The following is a 22,331-nucleotide window of genomic DNA, read 5'->3' as shown; positions in this document are numbered from 1 at the left end:
TGCATCCTTCACATTTTAATATGTATCCTCAGAGTCATGCCATGCTCAGTCAGTCACTCTCTATACCATGCCACTTTTTGAAGTGATTGCATACACTCCACACACTCACCCGTCAAAGCAACTTGAATTCCACCAGCAGATTGCTCCCAGTACATGTTGTCAGCATGGGTTTTGCTAAGAGTCTTATTACTTGGACAAGGTCACATTTCTAACTTTCTCACCTTCTAGAGAACTGTAAAAGATGTGAAGCTTCTAATGGGCTGCTTAACTTGAACCATGAAGACTGAGCTGGGTCTGAGTGCAAGGCTGTACCAGGATGTCAGGGGCTCTTTCATCAACAGAAAAGCAGAAAGCCCTAACCAACACGCTACTGACATTTAGAGCAAAACTAGAGCAGTGTGCCTTACCTGTATCCCCAAGAGAAACAGAGAGGGCTTCAAAGCATCAGTTAAAGACACTTGTAAAAAGACCAGTTAAAATGTCTGATAATATTCTACAGATATTTTAGCTCAACCACAAGGAGAAATTGATAATTTCATTGCTTCACAAGCTGGCATGCTGACACAAGGGAGATGAAGGAAGATGTAGAAGTATGAAGAGTCTTAGGGAGATGTTTTGAGGAGCATCTCTTATCAGTTTAACTGGTTGATAAATAGCAGTGGTAATCACCTTTTTGGGAATACACCAGGCATACCGAGGGAACTAATAATCTGCAAGGCTTGATTAGGATAGCAGATTGGTTTTTTGGCAAGAGTTTTTTCTGCCATTCTCTCTCCACCAAAGCATGTTTGAAGAGAAACCAGGAGTAGAAAAAAGATTACGATTGATGTACGGTGGAACACCACGTAGCAAGATTTTTTTGCTGAGAAGTACATCTGAGATAGACATCATTCATTGCAGAAGCAGCACAGAAGGCAAGATGTGCCTGTTGCTAACTGGTATGATTGTGAAACTTGCATGCAACTGCCCAAGAAAATGCTTGAGGGGTGATGTAGGATCAGGAGATCTCACTATGGTTGAATGACATTCCATACCCATTCAGGTTTTCTTAGTATAGAAGACTCGCCTAGATTTGGCACCACAGAAGAGAAGCCATGCTGCATTAATCTCACAGCATCACACGATGCAATAAGATAGGCAATGTAGTGCTAGGCTGCGAGACACTTCCAGTCATGTTCTGGAACCGTCCAATATGCTTTTGGGACCAGGACCACACTTAAAAAGCACTTGTGCCTAAAACAGACTTGACAGTGTATAGGCCCATGGTGAAATAAAAGGAGACACTTTTAATGTGTCATTAATAGTTTTAAATGTACTTAACCCTTAACTCTGCAAATACTGGGGCCAAATTTTTTATATGCACTGTGGGTGGGAACAAATTGATAAGACTCATTCAGCAGCATAATAAAAATTGTGTAACAGAGTCAGTTTAACAAGCCCTTCTAGACTAGTGCTATCTTAAACATTTCAGGCTGAAGTTCGGAGAGAAGGCAGTAGACATTCACCACACCAGGCTTTGCAGAGCAGGCAGGCAGCACTGATGAAAGAGGTAAGGACAACAGATGCATCCCATACAAACTGTGCAAACGAACCACCTGACATACCAGATACATTGTTAGAAGTCAGCTACCAGTAGCTGAAATCATTCATGTAACCAAATCAATCGTTGTCATCTTCAATGACCTACACACTTAAACTTTGAGAACTTAATCCTCAAAGGTAAATATACTCAGGGGAGATGGGTATCTGAGTCAGTATTACAAAGAAGAGGATGAAGAGATTCAGCTACTAAGGGAAATGGAACTCAGTGCCTTTAAGTATGGCTGAAGGAAACAATCCTCTTCAACAACAGCCCAGAAAAAAACACACCCCATCTTCAGCCGAGATAGTACTTTGTTTGAAGGAAAAGGTCCAGTACCACCTTTGAATATTGAGATCAGGAAAGTTGAATCCATCAGTTTAAATCCAGGAGTTTATGTCTCTTGCACAGTCCGTTCAATGCACAGATCTCTGTCTGAAGTTTACAGTTTTCAAACCCACAATAGACACATAAGCATGCAAGTCTACTACTTGGTTCTTACATCCAAAAGTAATGTTTTCAGCAAGTACAGGACAAAGATGAGAACAAACTACAAGGAGTACAATGTCTCTTTCCACCATTTCCAGCAGCAGAGCTCCTGACTTTCAGAACTAGTTGCATTTTAATATATAGATTATGGGGCAAAAAGTTTTAAGAGTATGGAGCAAGGGATAGACAGGTAGTCAAAACAGGTACTGTTTAACTAAAAGTCCTAAGATATGAAGATTAGAGTAAGCCTCTATGCTACATTTTAGAATAATTTTGCTATTAAATCTAGGAAAAAAAAATGTATTTGATCTAAGAATCACAGAGAAAACAGACCCAAGTCGCTTCCTTTAGGATACGAAAAGTGTTTTCCAGATAACTAGAAAACTGTGGCAGAATTTAGCATAACAAAGCAGGATTGTAACTTTGTTTAAAGACTAAATTTTAGAACTTTGAGAAGTTTGCAAAAAAGAAACTGCAACGGATTTCCTCCATTTCTCTCCCGCAGCTTTCATACCTAATGTGACAAGCTCTGTTTCAGGGCTCTCAAAGAAAGAGAGAAGGGTGAAAGACAAGAAAAGGCTACAGTAGTCAACCCTTCACTTCAGATAATGGCATACAAAAGTTTTCCATCCTTGTGTGGAATTGCTGTGTAACCAAGTAGTTCTGTGGCAGCTATTTTCAAGGCTGCATTTTCTCCTTTTTTGTTTGATATGACAGAAATATAGGTCACAAAAATGCTACAGCATGTTTTGTCAGTCGGATCAGTGAGCAGATTACACGTTAGTAAGATCTAACTAAACTCCACCACATGATTACAGAACGAGAGAAAACAAAACAAGACCACAGACTAGAATATAAGAAACCCTGTAATATACATGGTTTTGGTATTTTTCCAGAAACACGACTGACATCTAAATTCAAAGAGGAAAGCATTAAGACCTTTGCCAAAAAATGTCGCATGACGTAATTTAAATATCTTTTGCAAAGTAAAGTACAAATGAAGCTGTAAGAATTACCTTGGTATCCGCTGGTGCTGAAGACCACCGCCAGGCTCTGCAGTGCTTTTCCAATCTTCTGGTATTCCTTGGGTAGCGCTGAAAGGGATAAAGGGATGGGAAAAGATTAAGTCTCTAGCATTTCCAAAACTTGATAGAAGCTGATGTCAAAAACAATTAGTACATTTGTGCTAGTGAAGTGTTTACAGTTGCATTCTCACCCCCCTTCCCTGCTACACAAGTTCCAAAACAGGATAAAGCTATTGGATTCTCAAAAGGCACAAATAGTTGAGGAATAGTGTGTGAATGCTGTAAAAATCTCACTGCACTCCCAGCTCAGCCTTCCAGTTTAGGCAGTGAGAATTTCTTCTCCCCCACCCCCTATAAAAAAAAGGGCAACAGTGACATGAAGCAGAAATCTAACTATTTTAAAGAGGGGATTATCATACAGACCCATAATACCTAAACTCTCCTCAAATCATGGATTTGATAGAAACCAAGATTATCACGGAATAAAAGTTGATGCAGGGATCTGAATTATAAAATTGATTTATAAAGTGAATTTTAAAAATGCACGCATAATTTGCTTCCTCACAATGAAGTCAATAAACTGATTTATGAGTATGTGTTCATTATTAACATTTTGACTACCACCACCTAAGAGGCCTAAAAAACAATCTGAAGAGTTAAAACAGCTTGTTTGTTGTCGTTGTTTTTATTTTATTTTATTTTTTATAAACTACCTATGTCAGTAGAAAAAAAATAATTTATTTTTTATTGTCAGACATCTGTGTTCACAGGATATGCTGTCTGGGTAAATAGCATTTTTCAGTTGCTCCAGAATCTCATAATCGGGTTTTCAGGGGGACCCTAACATAAAAAAAAAAAAAAAGTGTGATTTTATTGATCATCTTGTATCAAATTCTTTCCCAGAAGCTAGAATTATGAAAACTGATATTTCCTTATGGAACAAGTACCATTCAGACTCCTAAAGCTCTGTTATCAGCCATTAACTCATTACTGAATCTGCAGCCATAACCTCAGTGAAGAAACATCCTGTTTTTTCCTCACTTGCATTTTAGAAATTCCCATTGTCAGTCAATTTAAATATTATCGAATGGAATGCACATAAGTATTGCTCAAGAAGTGCCAAAAATAATTCTGACTAGGAGTTGTGACTAGAGCTGACATGGAAATTAAATTTTTAAGAGACTACTGAAATTCTTCAGTTTTGCAAGTCCAGATTTGCAAGTCTTCCTTTTTCTGTTCCGTATGAATATATTAAAAATTAAAACTGCCAACACTACCACTTTTGACTTACTGTATTTAGGCAAGCTAATTATTAGCTGTGGCTATTGGAAGAATCATTCCATACAGAAAGCAGTACTGCCTTATGTTTAAGGAGATTTTAGCAGTGAACAAAATACTGAATTCCCACTGTAAGCACAAGTCACAGCCATCCCTTAACTATGGTGTTTTGGTCATTTCTACCATGACTGCAAAGCAACACTATTCTTCTAGTCTTTTCTGAGACCCTCTTCCTTCCCCTGCCCTTTGCTTTCCCCTCAGTGATTCCCTCGTGAAGTGAGAGCTGTACAGTGTTAGAGCTGTGCGTCCTGTGAGATAAGAGATTTAAGGCTTAGCCTATTTTTGACCTTAGAACCAGGAATGTCAGTGATGTGTAGAAGACATTATTATTTACATTATTTACACTCTTAATCAAGTGGAGAGTGTAAATAATTTAAAACTGTATCCTGCAAGTGCTAACGTTATCACTGCTAGAAGAAACTGAGCTCCTACACTTCCCGTTCCTTCTGGTCAGCCCCAGATATTCAACTGCAATGTAAGATCAGGTAGTGGCAAAGAGAGAGCTCAGGAGATGTACTTACTCCTAGGCTGGGGATATATATATATATATATTTATTTATTTTTTACCGTGAGAATTAAAAAGGAGAAGCAACAAAACAAAAAGGGGTGGGGGGAAACATTGAGGAGATTTATGTGATGGGTCTTTGGTAGCCAGACACTACAGCCTGCCATGAAGTGTTTATTATGATCCTCAGCTGTAGTACCTGCTTCCTTTCAATAGCTGCCTTGTGGTGGCCACAAACACTGAATACTGCTGTGGACTAGGAAATTAGAGCCCAGGCAGAGTCATAGGGACTTGGTGTGAAGTTCTGCAACCCTAAATATCTGCAGAAAGGAAGAGACAAGATAGGAGAGAGAAAAAAAAAAAAAAGAAAAAGAATTGGGCTGAAGGATAAGTTATAATCAAGTTTCTTGATTTTTTTGTTTTTTTCCTTTTTTTTCTGCTTTTTAAACTCTTTTCATCTTTAGATTACTCCTCCTGGCATGCAAGAATAAGGTGTTAATAAAGTGTAACCTTTTATGACTTGATCAAAGAGACCGATCTACTTTGCCCATGTCACTAGAATGCAGATGAATGACATAACAGAACAGGTACAGCAAGGATTTTACATGGATGATTAGAATTATTTAACTTATACTGTTTTTAAAACTATGGGCAGGGACCAGATATTTCTATTATGGGAAAAAAGACAAACCAAAACACAACTTATACTTTCAGACACTGAAAGCAGCAAGAAAGACATATGATTCTCATAATAATTTAGGATTTCCTGTAGTTTTAAGCTGTGTTTCAAGTTCCATATATAAAAAAAAACCCACATCAGAAAAACAAGACTGAAAACACCACTGAGTTCAGAAGGAATACTTACGCCCTGTACACCTTTTCCAGTGCTCTTGTCCCACTGTCAGCAGCTCTTTAACTCCATCATCCATTGCTTTGGTGAATCTACCCACTGCATCACATTTCTGTTCTCTATAGTATTTGGAAAAAAGGGAAAACAAAAAGCAGTTTAAACAGATGTGTTACTCTAACTTTAAACACAACACTGAGATATTTAGGAGTGTCAACTCTGCTTTAAAAATCAAAGAAATACATTCCATGAAATCACTGTCATTTCACTGAGGACAGAATTTCCATCTTCACTTCCAGGCATTTTTCATTCTATTTTTCTCCCCCTCTGTTAAACGTGTAGAACTGGACTGTCATTCTTACTATTGATTCTTACCTTGGAGATGAAACAAAGCAAGCAAACAAACAACACTAGTAGTTAAACATCCACCACATTGGGATCAAAGAACAGAGCAGCAAAATCCGATTTGAAGGGAATGCATCCCTAAACACAAGCAGAAGCACCCCACGTTGACAGGAATACAAGTCACAATAGTTGGGGAAATATAAACTTAAGCATACATATTGTACTGACAATACTGCTGTCTTCAGTTGAATTAGAGAGGAAAAGATCGGTTATGCTCAAAAGAGAATTCTTTATTTGCATGTGTCTTTCTACCCCTCTGTTTTCATACAGCTACCAAAACTTTTCCACTTAATGTAGCACTGAATACACAGCAATACTTCATGAACTTTACAAAAGAAAACTAGACACGTTTTGTAATTTTCAATGTGAATTATTCAAACTACATCAGATCTTACAAGTGCTCTCAACCAAAGCCTGTACGAGACAGCTCCTTGGCCTCAACAAGGCAACCCTAAGCAAATCCCCAGAGTCGGGGTCCCAGCAGCTCCAGCCCAAACTCCCACAGCCCCACCTGCACCTCCTGCCCTCAGCTGGTGACTCTGCCTGATGAGTTACCTGCACAGAAACAACCTGGGCTTTCCAAGAAGCCCTTGTCTTACCCTAGTCTCCCCAGTAGCAAATCATTCTTTTAATGGTATCATGATCAAAGGACTGCCAAAGTTGTTTCAGTAAATAGCATCTTCTCGTTCAAGAACTATTCAACACTGAAGAATTCTCACCTAGGAACTGTTATCAAGTTGGCTTGCCCAGTTACAGAAGTTATGGCTTTTGAGACTATAAAAATATTATTTTGTGTTTTATTCAAAGTTATCCTCTTTGGGAAGAGAACAAACCATTGGAGGAAAGACACAAAAATACACCACAGCTGCACACCCAAATAGACTATGGAATGACCCAGGTGAACAAAGTGAAATTGTGCAGTTTCACAGAAAGAAACGACACCTGACTGACCTCCAGCAAGGCCCTCAATGCAGCATCAAGATTTATATGCAGTCTTCTCTACTATCACTACTGTATCTACTTTGATTAGAACTAGTGAGATGCTCTAAGTGATCTTCTGGGAAACTAAGTAAACAGATCACTGCATCTTCCTTTTCCCAGCCTGACACAACAGCAACAAAAACCTCTGTACAGAAAATAGAGAGGTAAGGTGACAGAAAAAAAAAAAAGGCCAAAGAGTTTAAGATTATTATGAAACTGTCTGCTGAAGCTCATGCATGAGCTGCTTTTCTCTTTTCATGCATAACACCACAAGTTTAGAACAACTATTAAATGAGGGAGCCTGAACTAAAAAAAAAAAAAAAAAAAAAAAAAGAAAAAAATCAAGATGGAAAAAGCTTACTCCAAAATACTTAACGTTATACCAACAACGCTATAAAGCTGACTAGTTTCAAAGATTCAGCAAGCTGTTCTCACTGTATTATTTTCATTCTTGTTTTTCCAGAAGATGCCATCACTTTACGTGATTACAGAAGCGGTCCTATTTTGGGGCTGATTTTGGGAAACGTTGGCATGTTACAGTCACAATATTCTTTTCTTTGAAGTAAAGGAAACCATGAAGTTATCTTTTAAGCCAAATACATTTAGGTACACTTTTCAGGTTTCTTTCATTACATGAATCAGGACCTCCTTACCCTTTAAACTTGGAGGCTCTCCTTTAACTATTCCTTCCTAACTAAAAAAATGTTGGTTAAGGTGTACAACCACCTCTTTGTTACTGTTAACAGCATAGGATCAGTGACAGAGCAGACTAGCCAAATGACAATACCTGTACTAATGTGTGTTCCTACGTGCGTTTTCCAATAGCACCCTGAGAGGTTCCCAGGCTCTGGAAGGTGGTGTGTGTGTCTGTGGTGCCACGGCCCCCCAGCAAAGCAGGCAGGCAGGCCCCCAGCACCACCCCGGGCTGCCTACCCCAGCCCAGGAGCCAGAACCCTCTGGCAAGCATTCCCCATAGGCAGCTCGTCTGCCCTCAGCACCCAGGGACTGTTTATCAGCACAGAGGCTGGTCATGTTCCCCAGCACAGCTCATGTGCCAGCAGGCTCTGGTGGAGTCCCCGTTTTGCAGTGAGGGTTTCCCACATACACAGTAACAAGACTGATGGGGTCAGGCCTAGAAGCAGTGAAGTGATGCCACTACATGAAGCCTGTCTTACTGGCAGCCTCAGCCAGCATCACAGAAGCGATGGGCTTCTTGCCAGTGTTCAGATCAGTGTTCTCCCTCGGGTATATCATGAGGAATTCAAGCCATTTATGTTCAGATACCTAAGGTGCAATTCAGTGTCAGGCACCCAAGCCCAGTGTATGAACAACAGAAAAAGCTGGCACACTGAATGAAGTTTTACAAGGACTTAACTTGTATGCCTATAGGTATACACTAGAAGCACCCTTCTGCACAAACTCCTCCCTCCAGTTCACCTCCTCAGCTTTCATACCACGGGGATAATTAAAGCACATCACTTGAGAAAAGCAGAAAAGTTTGAAATAAAGTGGAAGTGACCTACAAACATCCGTCCTTTTTATGAGTACACAACTGCCACAGCACAGCTACTACACGTACCTTAAAAGGCACTGCACCACTTGGATAAAGTCCATGTGCTGGGCTATTTCCATTTGAAGGCATGCCACTGTTTTGCTGCTATAAACACTTCTCATTCTGCCCCACTAGTTTATCCACTATTTCAGACCCAAAACATTTTCCAAGTGTTTGTGTTCCACAACAGCAAGGGAAGCGTGTCACGCATACTACATATATCTTCTAAGAAAAACGATTAAGCCTGAAGGAGTGAAATAAAGGTTGCAGAGTAAATCCAGTCTTCCATAGAGAGTGGAACCCAAGGTCTACCGCAGAGAACTACACACAGTGCACGTATGCTACACACACACACGAGAAATATATATCCATTTACACTTTCAGGACAATACCCAAAATTGTAGTAACCCATTTAAAATGAGGTTTGATCATTTAAATATTTTTTCATTTGTAATTGCTTTCTCTACATTCTAGCCGTTAGAAAGATACTGTGCGTGTATTCTACTCAAGTAGTAGTTTGTTTATTTTTTAAACACAGAAATACTGCTTCCCTTGATGGTTTGCTATTATCCTAAGCTACCTGACAGGTCTAGCACACTTCAGAACTGTTCACAGTTGAAGGATTAAAGAACAAAATATAGCCCCTCAGCAGTACAAAACATAATTCCATGGGATCTGTCAGTAATCCCTCATCAACTAGTTTTGCATAAATATTTTTAAGATCAGTATTCAGCCACTGAAGTCAGAGACATCACACAGAATTCCACATTTTGGAGGGGTTTATAGGAAAATCTCATGCAAGAAATTTTTCAGCTCTGCCTTCATAAACACCTTTTCAAATACAAGAATGTATGTGTGCATACTTACTATTTTAGTTTTACAATAAATCAGTATATATTGCCTATACAAACACATTATGCTTAAAAAAAAAAAAAAGCAGAAACTGCTTAAAAAAAAAAACAAAACAAACAAAAAAAAACCAACCAACCAACCAACCAACCAAACAAACAAAAACAAAAAACACCACCTTACATTTCTACCATGTCCAGGTCAGGAGCATCTGGTTCCATCGTAGAAAAGATCATGACACCTACAGTTTCATCTTTTTCTGCCTTCCGCTTTCCAGTTTTCCACTCCTTGAGGAATGAAAAAATTAAAAATTGACCACTGTTGTTCATCAAACTTTAAGGACCTGTGCTCAAGCAGTGAATGAAATCTCTTGGACAACAGACCACCCATACATGAAAACATTTTAAACTGAAGTTTCAGTAGGGGCAATGTTTCTTAGAGTTACCCTCCCCCCTCCTTGTGCATTTTGTTTTCTAGATTCTGGGGGTAAACAGACCCTTTTTGTATATTACTGAAATACAGTTTAAGGACAATTATTTTCAGCTGTATGTGCATGTGATGGTGCTGATATCAGAACCTACTCAAGATGATCATGAGACTATTATGCAATTGTCATACTAAATTTTTAATGAGAACAGACAAAAAAATATTCCAGATGTATCACATCTGTTCTTTTTACATCACTCCGTAAGTTAGACGCTAAGAACCACTGATTAACTAGCACAATTATACAACTCTCCACTGGCCATCCAAATAGCACTTCATTAGGACTGCAATTATTATGTTATTAAACCTTTACTTAATGGAATAATCAAGTTTGGAATTGACTTCAGGAGGTCTGTAGTTCAACCTCCAGCTCAAAAAGGATCAGGTGTGACCTAAGGGCTTTATCCAGTCTGGTCTTAAAAACCTCCAAGGATCATTTACTTTTTGAGGAGAATGTCTGTGTATTTAGTATAATTATTTTGTGGAAAAAAGAACGGATTTTTCCTGTTTATTTCCTCATCAGTAGATAGCTAAAATTATTAATGGAGCTGCAGCTCAAATCACAAAGAAACTATTATTTACTGAAGGTGAAAACACTAAATCCCTCAAAAAAATAAACCCATAAAGAAATGAAGGGAGGAGGCAGGGAGGAATTCAAAAGGGCTTCTTTTATCAGATAAGACTGCAGCATAATCCTATTACCACCGATTCCATCTACAACTGCGTTTGGGATTTTTTTGTTTGTTTGTTTTAAAGTATAATACAGGATCAGACATGCCAGTTCCGCTGTGAAACAGCTTCTGTTAGCAAAGCAGTACCAGTCAGAGGACTGCAGTAATTAGTAAGTCTGACAGAGATGCATTAGGGAAAACAGCCAAAAGATCTCTTATATGTGTTTCCTTTCTGCTGGAGGACACAAACTGTTCTTAAAGACTGGCAGCAAAGCTACTTTCAAGAGCACATCTGTTAGAATGGCATAGAGCATTTCAGACAAGTAACTTTATGCCTGATTTTAATCAGTCAGCTAAATACACCAAGCCCAGCAGTTTACAGATCTTCGCTACTGCCCACAGGGGGGCAGACAAACGAGGCAGTTACAGAGCCAAATTCGTGTTTCAAGGAGGGGAGTGGGGGGAGCAGATCCTCAATCCTAGTCTTTCTTACCTTTTCATCTCGGAAATTGAGAAATTGCTGGAAAACTTCACTTTCTGAGACAACAGGATGGCGACACATCCTTGTCATCCAAGCTTGCAGTCTCTCCATGCGCATTTTGATAAATTCTTCTTCAAAGCGCCCTGTTACACATTGAACAATAATTGTTACGTTTCCACTTGAACAACCCTGGCTTGTCTTTTCTTTTTTTATGTACGTGAACATAACACACACATTTAGTGCATATCTATATAGATATATAGATATCTATACACACTGATCCTGTAATTCATCTAGTGAGTTATTAAATGGATGCAGAACTTACATGAAGTAAGTTCTTGACTTACATTATGCTGACAAATCAGAAGAACCTTAGAGTGCAGCATATTGATTATAGTCTGGGAACTGCTCCTTTTAAAGATAGTCAGGAAACACTAAAAGGACATAATCCTCATCCACGGTTCAAATAGCTTTTTGGAAAAAAAAAGATTAATAAACACGTGGATGGAAAAATTAGACAGTCAAATGACTCAAGAGAAAAGCTAGGCACAAACTCAGAACGAAGGCATTTTTCTGTCAGTCTTAAAAATTCTTAGTCAGTGTCAGTTTCATAAGAGTTAGAGAAAAAGGAACTACCCACCTCCCAAGACATCATATCCTAGCTAACAGAGCCTTTGTATGTAAGCAGTCAAACTTTAAACAACAGATTTTAAGATAATACTTCCCACAAACATAATTCTGTCTCTTACCTGTTCATTTACCATGAATGTTTGAAAGTAATTTAAAAAAATAAATCTCAATGAACCATATGTATAAACTGGTTAGAATACACACATGTAATACTTAGTAACTGATTTTTTGGCAGTTAGATTTTAGCACTAATCAAAAATATTTTTTAAGCCAGTAGTGCTTCAGCACTGTGTATTTACAAGAACCTGTTAGTTTAACACAAATTGTTTAGGAGAGTCTTAAGAGAATCACTTCTAATAAAAAAAAAAAAAAAAAAGCACCATATCAGACTTCTAGAGCACTGAGTGAACAAGATGTATTTGAAAGGAATGAGAGATCCTTCCAGCACACCAACTCTTCTAATTTCCATAGCAGCACAGATGACAAAACTTGAATGCATGTACTTTCAATACTTTCAATGTAATTTTACTGTATAGTTACTATGGCAGCAGCTCTACAAGGGTGAGGTTTTATTTTCAATTGCAAATATGGAAATTGGCATGACTAGCAAGTAAAGAACACCATTAGTGAAAAACGAAGTATAGGTACATTTCCTGCAAATTAACTAGAAAAAAATATCAAGTACTATGTAAGAGAGATTACATAACCCACACTCGTACCTTGTTCCACCCTTCAACTATACTGAAATAGCAGCATTCCTGTAAGTAATATTTGGAAGTTTTGTGCTAGTCATTAGGCATATAATTGCCAGCAAAGTCATGATTCTGAGCAATGACAGCTGGAATCTCACAGTGCTAAGACTAGTGGACAGAAAGAGGCATTTCTAGACAGTCTAGAAAGAACCCTCCTCAAAAGTGTGAAAGATAAACACCATTTTTCAGTGTTTCCTGTAACATTTCAAAAAGAAATAAGAGAAGTTATCCTCTCCCACAGACCCCAAAAGACAGAAAGCCACAGGCAAAGTTTAGTTAAGATGCCAAACTCCTGAGTCTTAAGATAATTACAATGAAATGTACAGACCCCACCAGGTCTTCTGGCTTCCTTTTAGTCCACATGCACAAGTTTGTCTAAAGATATTGGTGAATTCTAAACACGAGGCTAACAAAGGGGAGGAGAGGAAGTCACTTCCTCACTTTTCAGTTTCCTCGGCATTTATCCCAGCATTTGCATCAATGCTTATCTTTCTTCAAACACGACAGAGATGCTGCATTTTTTATGCTCACAGCTACATGGTTGGCTACATGCCCTTTTTCGTACATTTGGTTTTAGCTGGCTGTCCTAAAGGCTTTATAAAAATCCTACTACTAAACACACCAGTAGAAACATGCAGAAGTAATGCACTTTCCTTCTGTACAGGTGCCCATTTGTTTCTTCACAAACACCCACACCCCCTTGTAGAAAGATGAGCTAGAGACCATTGAAAATGCACAGGCATTAGCATATTCAATTGCAGTGACTGAATTCACGATCATTTAAGTTGTCCAATCCCACTTTCCTCGAACTAAGAACAGACTTCCATAGGCTTCAGAGAATGATGCCCATCCAGCTTGAGCAGAAACTGGAGCACAACACTGTACAAATGAAAGATGCTTTCTAAAACAATTGTAAAAATCAATCAGTAGGAGGAACAACTGCAACATTTTATTTACAAGCAAAGAACAATTTGTAGGAGGATGCTCCCTTTCCTCGGGGAGATTTGTTTTAAAGGTGCTACAACACAGCACCTTTGCAGTCAAATTAAAAAGAAAAGCAGCACCAAAAATCTCAAAATCATTCCTTCAAACTGCAAATACAGAACATAAGCAGTTACCACTTCTCTCTAATAAGTATTCTCTTCTGTAATAATAAGGATTTTTTTTAAATCCACTGTTTGTTTTTAAATCAATGGCCCAGTTTTAAATAATTTAAAATTAAATTATTTAAATTAAAAAAACCTAAGTTTAGTAGCGTTTTTTTTTAGCAACAGTATTTTTTTTTAATATCTTCTTTAAACATAATAGGGAAAAAAACACAAATAGTAAGAAATAATTGAACGTTGAACAGAAGTTATCTCCTGATTTCTCTTCCTGTGAACCCACAGCTGGGAAACATTTACCTGTTACTTGCTTGTCTGGAAGAGATGGAATTGGAATGGCTAATCCAAATTTAACCAGGAGACGCTCATACAACCAGTCAAAGTGCTTGTATCTGTGGTTGACAGACCGATTAGTGTTCTGTAAAAGAAAGACAACTCTGAATTTTGACAGGCATCAAGAGAGAGTGACATGAAACAAGTGTGACCGGAACAGTAAATATATGGAATATAAATAAAATTTGATTTACAGCCTTGAGTCTATAGATACAGAAGAACTTGAAATGCTAGAAAATAAAACAAGAAAATAAAACAATATTTACAAGTTTTCCTTGTGGAAAACTTGTAAAAACTATCACTTACAACCCTGCTACTAAATAACACGAGCTGTATTATATGTAGAAATGACCCATATCTATGAGAGAGATGATCCTGTTTCAGATACACTTACAGTGCAGGTCAGCTGATACTCAATGTAGCTCTTGAGACCATACATTTTAGAACCTTTTTTGGGATCTGCCACGACACAGTCAAATGTAGAGGTAGGATAAACCCACATTGGGCCATAATCACCGATCTGCAAGAAATTGCAAATATTACTGCGTTTAATTCAACGTATTATGTTGTTCCAGCTGCAAACAAGGAAAACAATACTTCCAGTATGAATTAAGAGTATTTTGAAAACAGAGTTCCTAATTCTCTCCATTAATTTCAGTGAGAGCCTGAGAATCAGGAAACACAAGAGTTTCTTGCAGCCAAAGATAATTCACCACAGTTGCGTTCATGTTCTCTGTATTTTACAATTTTTCCCACATAATTAAGGAATGGTGAATTGTAGAAATTGCTACTTCAGTCACATTTCATTATAATAGCATATATCTAGAACAGTCTGTTTATTAGATCAGAAGATGACCTGGCCATCATGACTGAATATTGCAAACCTTTTTGAATGCAGTTCTACTGTAATTGACAACTATCTAAAAAGCTGATAGACAGTGTAATGCATTTGTTCTGCACCCTTCACCTCAAAAAGGCTTATTTTCACAACCACAATTAATGCAGGTAAGAAAAACTAAGAAGAATTAAAAAAAAAAAAAATATCAGCACACTTAGAAGAAATGAGTTAGGACTAGACCCTGATGAAACCTCTCAGTGATACTCTGAAGTGTTATCTATGCGACATTAAAATGCTTAAATATTGTAGTTTCATGATGATGGTTGTATTTCTTGTTACGGGTTAAACACCCATTTCTCCTAACCCACGTTCATGTGACTAGCCTAAGCCTAACAATTAGCATGGGCAAGAATGGAAGGGTGGGGAGATTTAAAAGAAAAAACAGAAGCAAAAAAAGCAAAAAGCAACCACCACCACTTCCCTTCACATCCCTCTTCAACCTCCTCCCCTCCCCCCCCCAATAAAAAATAATAAAAAACCAACAATCAACCCACCAAACAAGAGCCACACACACACAGCTTACAATTATGGGAATCTTCTCTTTCGGTTTTGCTAGCTGCTTTGCCAACAGATACTGTTCCATTCCAGGTTTTGCAAATCCAGGAAATCTAACGAAAACAAAGTGAGAAGTTTACTCTGCATTCGCTTTTGATACGTACAGAATTCCCAACCACGAAGAATAAAGCTTAGCATTTCTCAAGAGTAGAAAACTGTACCATGGATTATCAACTATTTGCCCTGAAAAAGCAGAACAGTTTGAGCTACCAACTGCCAGCTTTTATCTACAGAATGCAGCCCACTTCTTGAAGGGCAGAAGTAGCTACATGTGCTCTGCAGACCATCAGAGCAAATGTAGTAGCAGAACATGAAGCAGCATTTGCCACTTTGTTCATTGCAGCCCAGTCTGCAAGTGTGCACACACATGCAAACCTTGCTGTTTCAGACAACTTGAATTCAATCATCCAAAAGAACAACCCATTGTAGATTTAACAAGTACTTCTAAGCATGAGTTAAATAATTCGAAATAAAACCACATAAAAACCACCATAGTGTCCTTAAAGTCTGTAAAAAGCTTTACAGAAAGCAAACAGTGGTTCTTTTTTAATTAAGATACTTAGCCCTTGAAGTACTGCCTACCTACTGTTTGCTTGCAGAAACACTAGACGTATGGCTTGCTTTACAGACAAATAATGCTCTTAAAGCGTGTTTATGCTGGTCAAACTAAATGAGTTTGCAACAAGAAAATGTCAGAATGATGGAGAGGTACTCTTGCAAGACTGCATAAAACATCCACTGATGAACAAAATCAACCATCTCTGCATGACCAGTCATTAATTTTAGTTATGTACCTGGGGAGACCATCGTTGTACAACTGTTTTCTGTTCTGCTTTCATTCATTTAAAGATTACCACAGGGTAACTTCTCAGAGTAACAGTAATTTTAGAATAAACAAACATTAAGTTGTAACATAAAATAATGTATAACACAGACCAAACTTCATGCTACTGTAAGATTTTATCTATATTTGCCAATCCAAAAGTAAAATCAAGCTTCCTATGGCTTAATAATCAACCTGGGCTGATACTCACAAGACAGCAGAACAATCTTTCCACTCCTAGCAACACTAATTGCTCAATAATTCTGTAGCAGCATGCCTGATTAGTCTTGCTGTATGCACATGCCATCTATCACCTTTCATTTTCACTAAGCACATATAGTGCTAAATATAATTAAAAATTTAAAGAACAGCGGGTCCAGAAATTCAGCACTTGTAAAAGCATCTTTTGCCTGTGTAACATTTCCAAAAATAGGTTGTCATGTACTTTCAGGCTTTCATGAATGTGCATTCTCTGATCACAAATAGTCAGTGCTGAATCCACCTCCAATTTTAACCCCCAAACTAATACGTACACTGCATATTTCAATAAGGTTTAATAGGAATACATTTATACAACTCTACAAATTCCAATTCATTAAATACACATTCATCTTGCATTTTCCATTACTTGTTAAGTGGTAACTTCATAGCAGCTGCACGAGAGTTTGCACGCTGAGGACCCCCAGCCTCTGACGACTCAGTCTCCTTGTAACCAAGATAAGATGGTGAAGATGATTTTGGGTCATCCCAGTCATCATCCCAATCATCGTCATCAGCAGCTGCTAACATAGGGGAAGAAAAAAGTTAAATGTTTTCTCTTTAAAAAGCAGAAGCAACCTCCTCAGCACTCATACACAATCAACAATGTAATAATACTGATGAGCTAGTTGAACCTTGTATTTTTTGATTCTTCTTCAGTTATCATCATCCCCATCAAATACATGCTGCAAAACACTACACTAGAAATCCATTGGAGGGGGAGGAGGGAGGTAGACATTAAAGAGAGATGCTGGTGTGTTAAAAAAAAATTAAAAAAATCACTGGTCTTACATATTCATATACTCCAGGTTAGTATTACCCAGTTATGAGCTCTCCTCTTAATTTAGGTCTTTACTACAAAAAAAGTGAGGAGCCTTCTGAAAGATAGATTACTTCCAGATACTTCCCAAAAATCAAGGACTTGGAGACTTCTGCTTCACAGGCCTGAGGGTACAAATTCAAGGGCGTTTAAGTTCCAGTTAATGCAAGTTGTGCACAAATAATCTATTCTCAGGCATGTTGTTCAAGACTTTTTGGCTTGCCAGATTTCCATACAGGTTTGAGACATTTGTTATTGTGGATCTGATTTTTTTAAAACGAAATTAATTTTAAAAGTATTAAAGGAAAAGCATTATTTTAGTATTCAGTTTATCCACTTGGTAATTTGCTACCAGGAAAAGTATTTATTTTTTATTGTTGTATTTAAGTAAAAAATGTTCTATAGTTACAAAAGATGAGGCAGTTCCCATATCTACTGTCCACCTAATTTATTAAAAATAAAAGTATTATTAGCACACCTGGTCCTTGATATGCCTGGGGATGACCAAATGCTGCTGCTGTATCCCAGTTATTCAAAGCACTGTTCCTCTGGCCACCTGCACTTTCAGGTTTTGTCGCCCAGCTGTCACCAGAGTTTCCATTATCCCAGTTCCCAGACTTCCCAACATTCCAGCTCGACCAAGGATCACTGGCATTGTTTGCCTATATTGTTTAAACAGAAGACAAAAGGTAAGGAAGGAACTGCTGAAGAAGTGAATAAAGACCACTTACTTTCTCCCTGCAGTCTTTGATCTCCTGCTGATAAGGCTGTGAGCTTGCATTGAGCACTTCACACTTGTTTAGTTCAGTAGCAGCAGACAAATCTTATGTTCCCAGCTACACAGCTCTTAAATGCAGCTAGCACCTGGAAGAACCGATCAGCTCTCCAGCAATGGGATGCTAGTACACAGCAATAACTTTTTTCATCTGTTACATCTCCTTATGGAACTTAAGCCATTGAAGCCAACAGTGTGAAGAAGCACTCTTACCCATGGTAATTATTTTATACCAAAACCAGAAGTACAGTGTCTGTGGTTTTACGTACTTAGAGTTCACATGCTAATTAGCACGCTTGAACCAAAACGTCCGAAGTCAAGGATTAGTATTGTACTGAATGTTTATATTATCAAAAGCAAATTAGTAGCTTTACTAAAAGCGAAAGACCCACACCATCGCTACTGGTGTATCAGCTACGGCCAGCAACTCGCCCAGTGTCCTTGTCAGAGCTTACCTCATTTACAGCAAAGATGAGGAAAGGAAACAGAAACCTATCGTGAAACAGTCTAGCATCTCTGTGTAGACCTACTCTCTCCACATAATCTGCATGTGAAGGTAATCACATGCCCTTCTACTGGTGTTGCTGTGGAGGTGGAAACCTCAGGGAAAAAGCATACAGCAGATGTGTCTCTAACTGCTGCATTGATTTTTCAGGCCTACCTGTCAGTAAACTGAATTAATAGCTTAGCATTCTGCTCTGCAACCTCATTTTAACACTACACTTTGAAAAAGCATCAAGTAGTTAAATACAGCCTGTGCACTAAGTGTTTGGAGCAGACTAGGTGGCAGAAATAGGAAAAAAACACAACCAAAACCAACCAACAACAAAAAACCCACAAACCAAATCAAAACCCCCCACGCAAAGTGTAGGAGGAAGGAGGAGGAGAAGGGGAAGGAAAGAAAACAAAGCCTACAAAGCTTGTCTTGTTCAGCGGAGGGAGGAACTGTGTTTTGTAAGGGAGGAAAAAAAAAGAAATCTCAAAGCCTACAAAATCCAGTGCATTGTCTGTATCATGAAGCAGCACATCAAAGAAGTGATTCCTAACATAAATTAATTGCTTTAACAACTTATGTGAAACTGTAACATTGACACAAAGCTTAGAGCATTTGCCAGAAGATTGAACAAGACTCCCACTAAAAGCCAACTTATTCTCCCCAAATCCTGCAGAAGTGTTGAATGCTTATTTCTTACAAAAAAAAAAAAAAAAAAAAAAAGATGCAGCTATTCTACATTCCATTTTTCTTCGCTGAAATTCTCCACTCTTATTTCAGCTTACCAATAAGTCCACTTCTCTGCAAATTTCTGAGTAAGAACTGGTGTGTTACACAAGTTTGAAACGTTCTCTGATAAGCAACAAGAGCAAAAAAATTGTTTGCGCAACAAACAAATGCTTGGAAGGTAAACGTTACAAGTTTTTCCAGGTATTCAATCCATTAAAACATACACGCAACTTAAACAGCTGCACCTGTGATTTTCTTTTTATACTACTTGATCCTACCAAATGTCAAAGCTGTTTTGATAGTAAGAACACCACACTTCATCCACCACTCAGAGAAACAAACACTCTTTTCTATCAGACACAGCTTTAGTTATGCTGATCCATTGGTTTTCAATAGTTCTTTGAGGTAATCCTTAGGAATGTGAGCTCTTGCTTTAGTTTCCCCTAAAACAAAGCCTCCTGACACTGAGATTTGAAAGACATTACCAAACCCATAACGCTTCATAATGCTTTGGACCTACGTTGTTGATACTGCACAGCACCTGTTCTTCAGGCTCAGAGTCCCCAGGACCTGGAAATCAAGCCCTAAATTTCAAGATGAGACTCGAGAGAAACAAACCAGACAGCAGTGGGTCTCTAGGAACTGACAGAGAGAGCGCTATTGGACAGCTTCTACACTTTTTTTTTTTTTTTTTAATGAAACTGATGCAAGAACATAGGCACGTTGTTCCTTAGGAGTCTAGTGGAGCTATATAGTTGAGGCCTACCTAATTCTTGGATAGCTGACGCCTACTCTCAGCAAGTACAAACAAGCTGCTGGTAGCTTATGGGGTACCAGCCTGCTCATCCTATGATGCTCACCTCATACCAGTTTACATAATGGGAAAAAAATACATGTCATCAGAGTTCTTCATCTTTGCTGAAGGAAGACACATGCTGGAACTCAACCACATCAAAAAGTGTTCCCACTCCTAACTTAGAGCATCTAGAAAAGAATAGTTTACATAATATTCGTTTGCATACACTTCTGCAATAGATGTTGTACTGATCACTGGCAACCGAAAGCCCAGAAGTGGGATGATTGCCAAGAGGCTGAGTAAAGTTTTCCTCTTCTCTGTGGTTGATATGAAATCTGGTACATGAGTGGGTGGCAGTCAAACCTTAAGATCTGCTGCAAAACAAGGGGGAGGCAATAATATTAATACTGAGTACAGCACTGAAGAATGACTGTCAGAAGTGATCAACACTGAACTTGCAGACTGTTGCTGATATACATTAAATGCTATACAGCAAGGGGAAGTAGATTACTCAAACGACTCTTTGAGATGTTTTACACCTGTGCCTATAAGGAAGAACTACTCGAATCAGAGTTTTACCTCTGAGGTGTCTGAGAAAGCTTGGGGTAAGCTCTTTCTCCTAGGCACATCACTCTCAGGCTATAAAAGGTATGGAATATGGTGTTCTCACTCAGCTTCTTTCAGCTGACGGGCCCACAGTTCTTTCAAAGGCACAGGGGAAGAGGGTGAGAGATGGGTTAGGGATGTGGATGTAGACAATACGTCCCGAGGAGCATTTACAGGTCTCCTTTTGTGTTTTGTCAAATGTTTGCCCAGATAGAGACATGCTGTGGACACTTCTACGTGGAAGCCAAGAATCAGTAAGTGTGGAGAAGGGTTAAGCAATCCAAAAGCCTGCTATCCTCAAAGTCCCCCACAACACCACGGCGGCCTGTACAAAGACACAGCATTTGTTAAAGGGGTAATCTCTGCTCCATTCAGCAGTTCTGCAGATCTCAGCAGCTGACAAACTCCATAAGAGAAACCATTTCTGTGGCTTAGCTCCAGTTGAACAAACCTTAATTAAGCCAGCAAGTATTTTATAAGTGATTAAATTACAAGTTCTCACACCTTTAGCTTTCCATAACTGAAATTGATAATGCTTTGATCTTTCTTTAGTCAGCACAGAAAAGAGAAAAAGTCCTTGCAAGAAACTATTCAGTCAATAGAGGTTGACAGAGCACACCTAACATCCAAGTACATAAAGCAATCTCCAACACAAAAGCACAAAAGGAAAATGCCACATCATGCACAGTTAAGAAAGTAATCAACCTTCAAATGAAATGTTACATCTCTGCTCCTCAAGGTAACATCAAACAAGTAAACAGATTAAGTTCAAGGATAGACTCCTTAAAGGCAGCCAATTTTCCCTTGGGTATACTACTACAGCCTTACTTGACTCACTCCTACTGCTCTAGGAGAAAAAATAGAACAAAAAAAAGCTGTTTGGGGAAAAGACAATAGAGGCAACACATTGCTAAATATTTTAAGAGTTCTCCTTCAAGTGAGGATTAAAATTCACTTTAGAACCAGATCATTACTGGTGGGGGGCTGGGGGATGGCAGGGAGAAGTCTAGTGTGTCGTTACAGATCTAATTATAGATGAATGAGGAGAAGAATTCCACCAGAACAGGAAAATCCTCAGCTTGGAGATGGAAAGTCAGTATCTTCAACAAGTGAATCATGATTGAAACAAGAAGTGATATCTTTGCTATCGTCCAGTTTTACAGATGTCTTCATGCACATGACTAAGGCAAAGTGTTTGGCATATTCAGACATTATTAACCTCAAGTTCTTTGGATAGCAGCGCCTCTGAATAGGTACATACAAAGAGTAAACAGACAGTCACCCTAAAAAAAGTCAACTTACTTTCTTCAAGAAGGAACTTGAAGGCTGAGAAGCCTGCTGTGCAGCCACCCCCCAGCTGTGCTCACTAGCTGTATTTACCATGGAGCAAGTGTGCACATCAGCAGACACTGAAGTGGCTGTCATGTCCATGCTGCTTTACGTCCAGGATTATTTCCTGGTAGATCATTACCCTGGCATTGTGGGCACCTCTTTAACCCTTGAAGGAAGGACCTCTTTTCCACTGCACCATTCAAATGCGTTTTGTCCTTAA

General features: G+C 38.6%; 1 protein-coding gene across 2 annotated transcripts in view; it reads right to left on the bottom strand.

Moving 5' to 3' along the window:
- The window catches only part of SNX9 (sorting nexin 9), a 58,616-nt gene that overhangs the window by 9,346 nt on the left and 26,939 nt on the right, over nt 1-22,331 (bottom strand). Inside the window, exons 5-13 of one of the 2 annotated variants that reach the window (XM_084284321.1) lie at nt 17,859-18,042; nt 16,931-17,084; nt 15,448-15,532; nt 14,421-14,546; nt 13,994-14,111; nt 11,221-11,351; nt 9,754-9,857; nt 5,802-5,905; nt 3,085-3,162 (exon numbers count right to left, since the gene is read on the bottom strand). In XM_084284321.1, coding sequence (XP_084140447.1) covers nt 3,085-3,162; nt 5,802-5,905; nt 9,754-9,857; nt 11,221-11,351; nt 13,994-14,111; nt 14,421-14,546; nt 15,448-15,532; nt 16,931-17,084; nt 17,859-18,042 — 1,084 coding nt within the window. The remainder of the gene's footprint in view (nt 1-3,084; nt 3,163-5,801; nt 5,906-9,753; nt 9,858-11,220; nt 11,352-13,993; nt 14,112-14,420; nt 14,547-15,447; nt 15,533-16,930; nt 17,085-17,858; nt 18,043-22,331) is intronic. The other variant, XM_084284322.1, reaches the window with a different exon arrangement.

Source organism: Netta rufina (genome assembly GCF_964035555.1).
Source record: "Netta rufina genome assembly, chromosome: 3".
NCBI classification, from domain to species: domain Eukaryota; kingdom Metazoa; phylum Chordata; class Aves; order Anseriformes; family Anatidae; genus Netta; species Netta rufina.
Note: the sequence above shows the minus strand (reverse complement) of the source record. Positions and strands in the feature narration are given on the sequence as shown.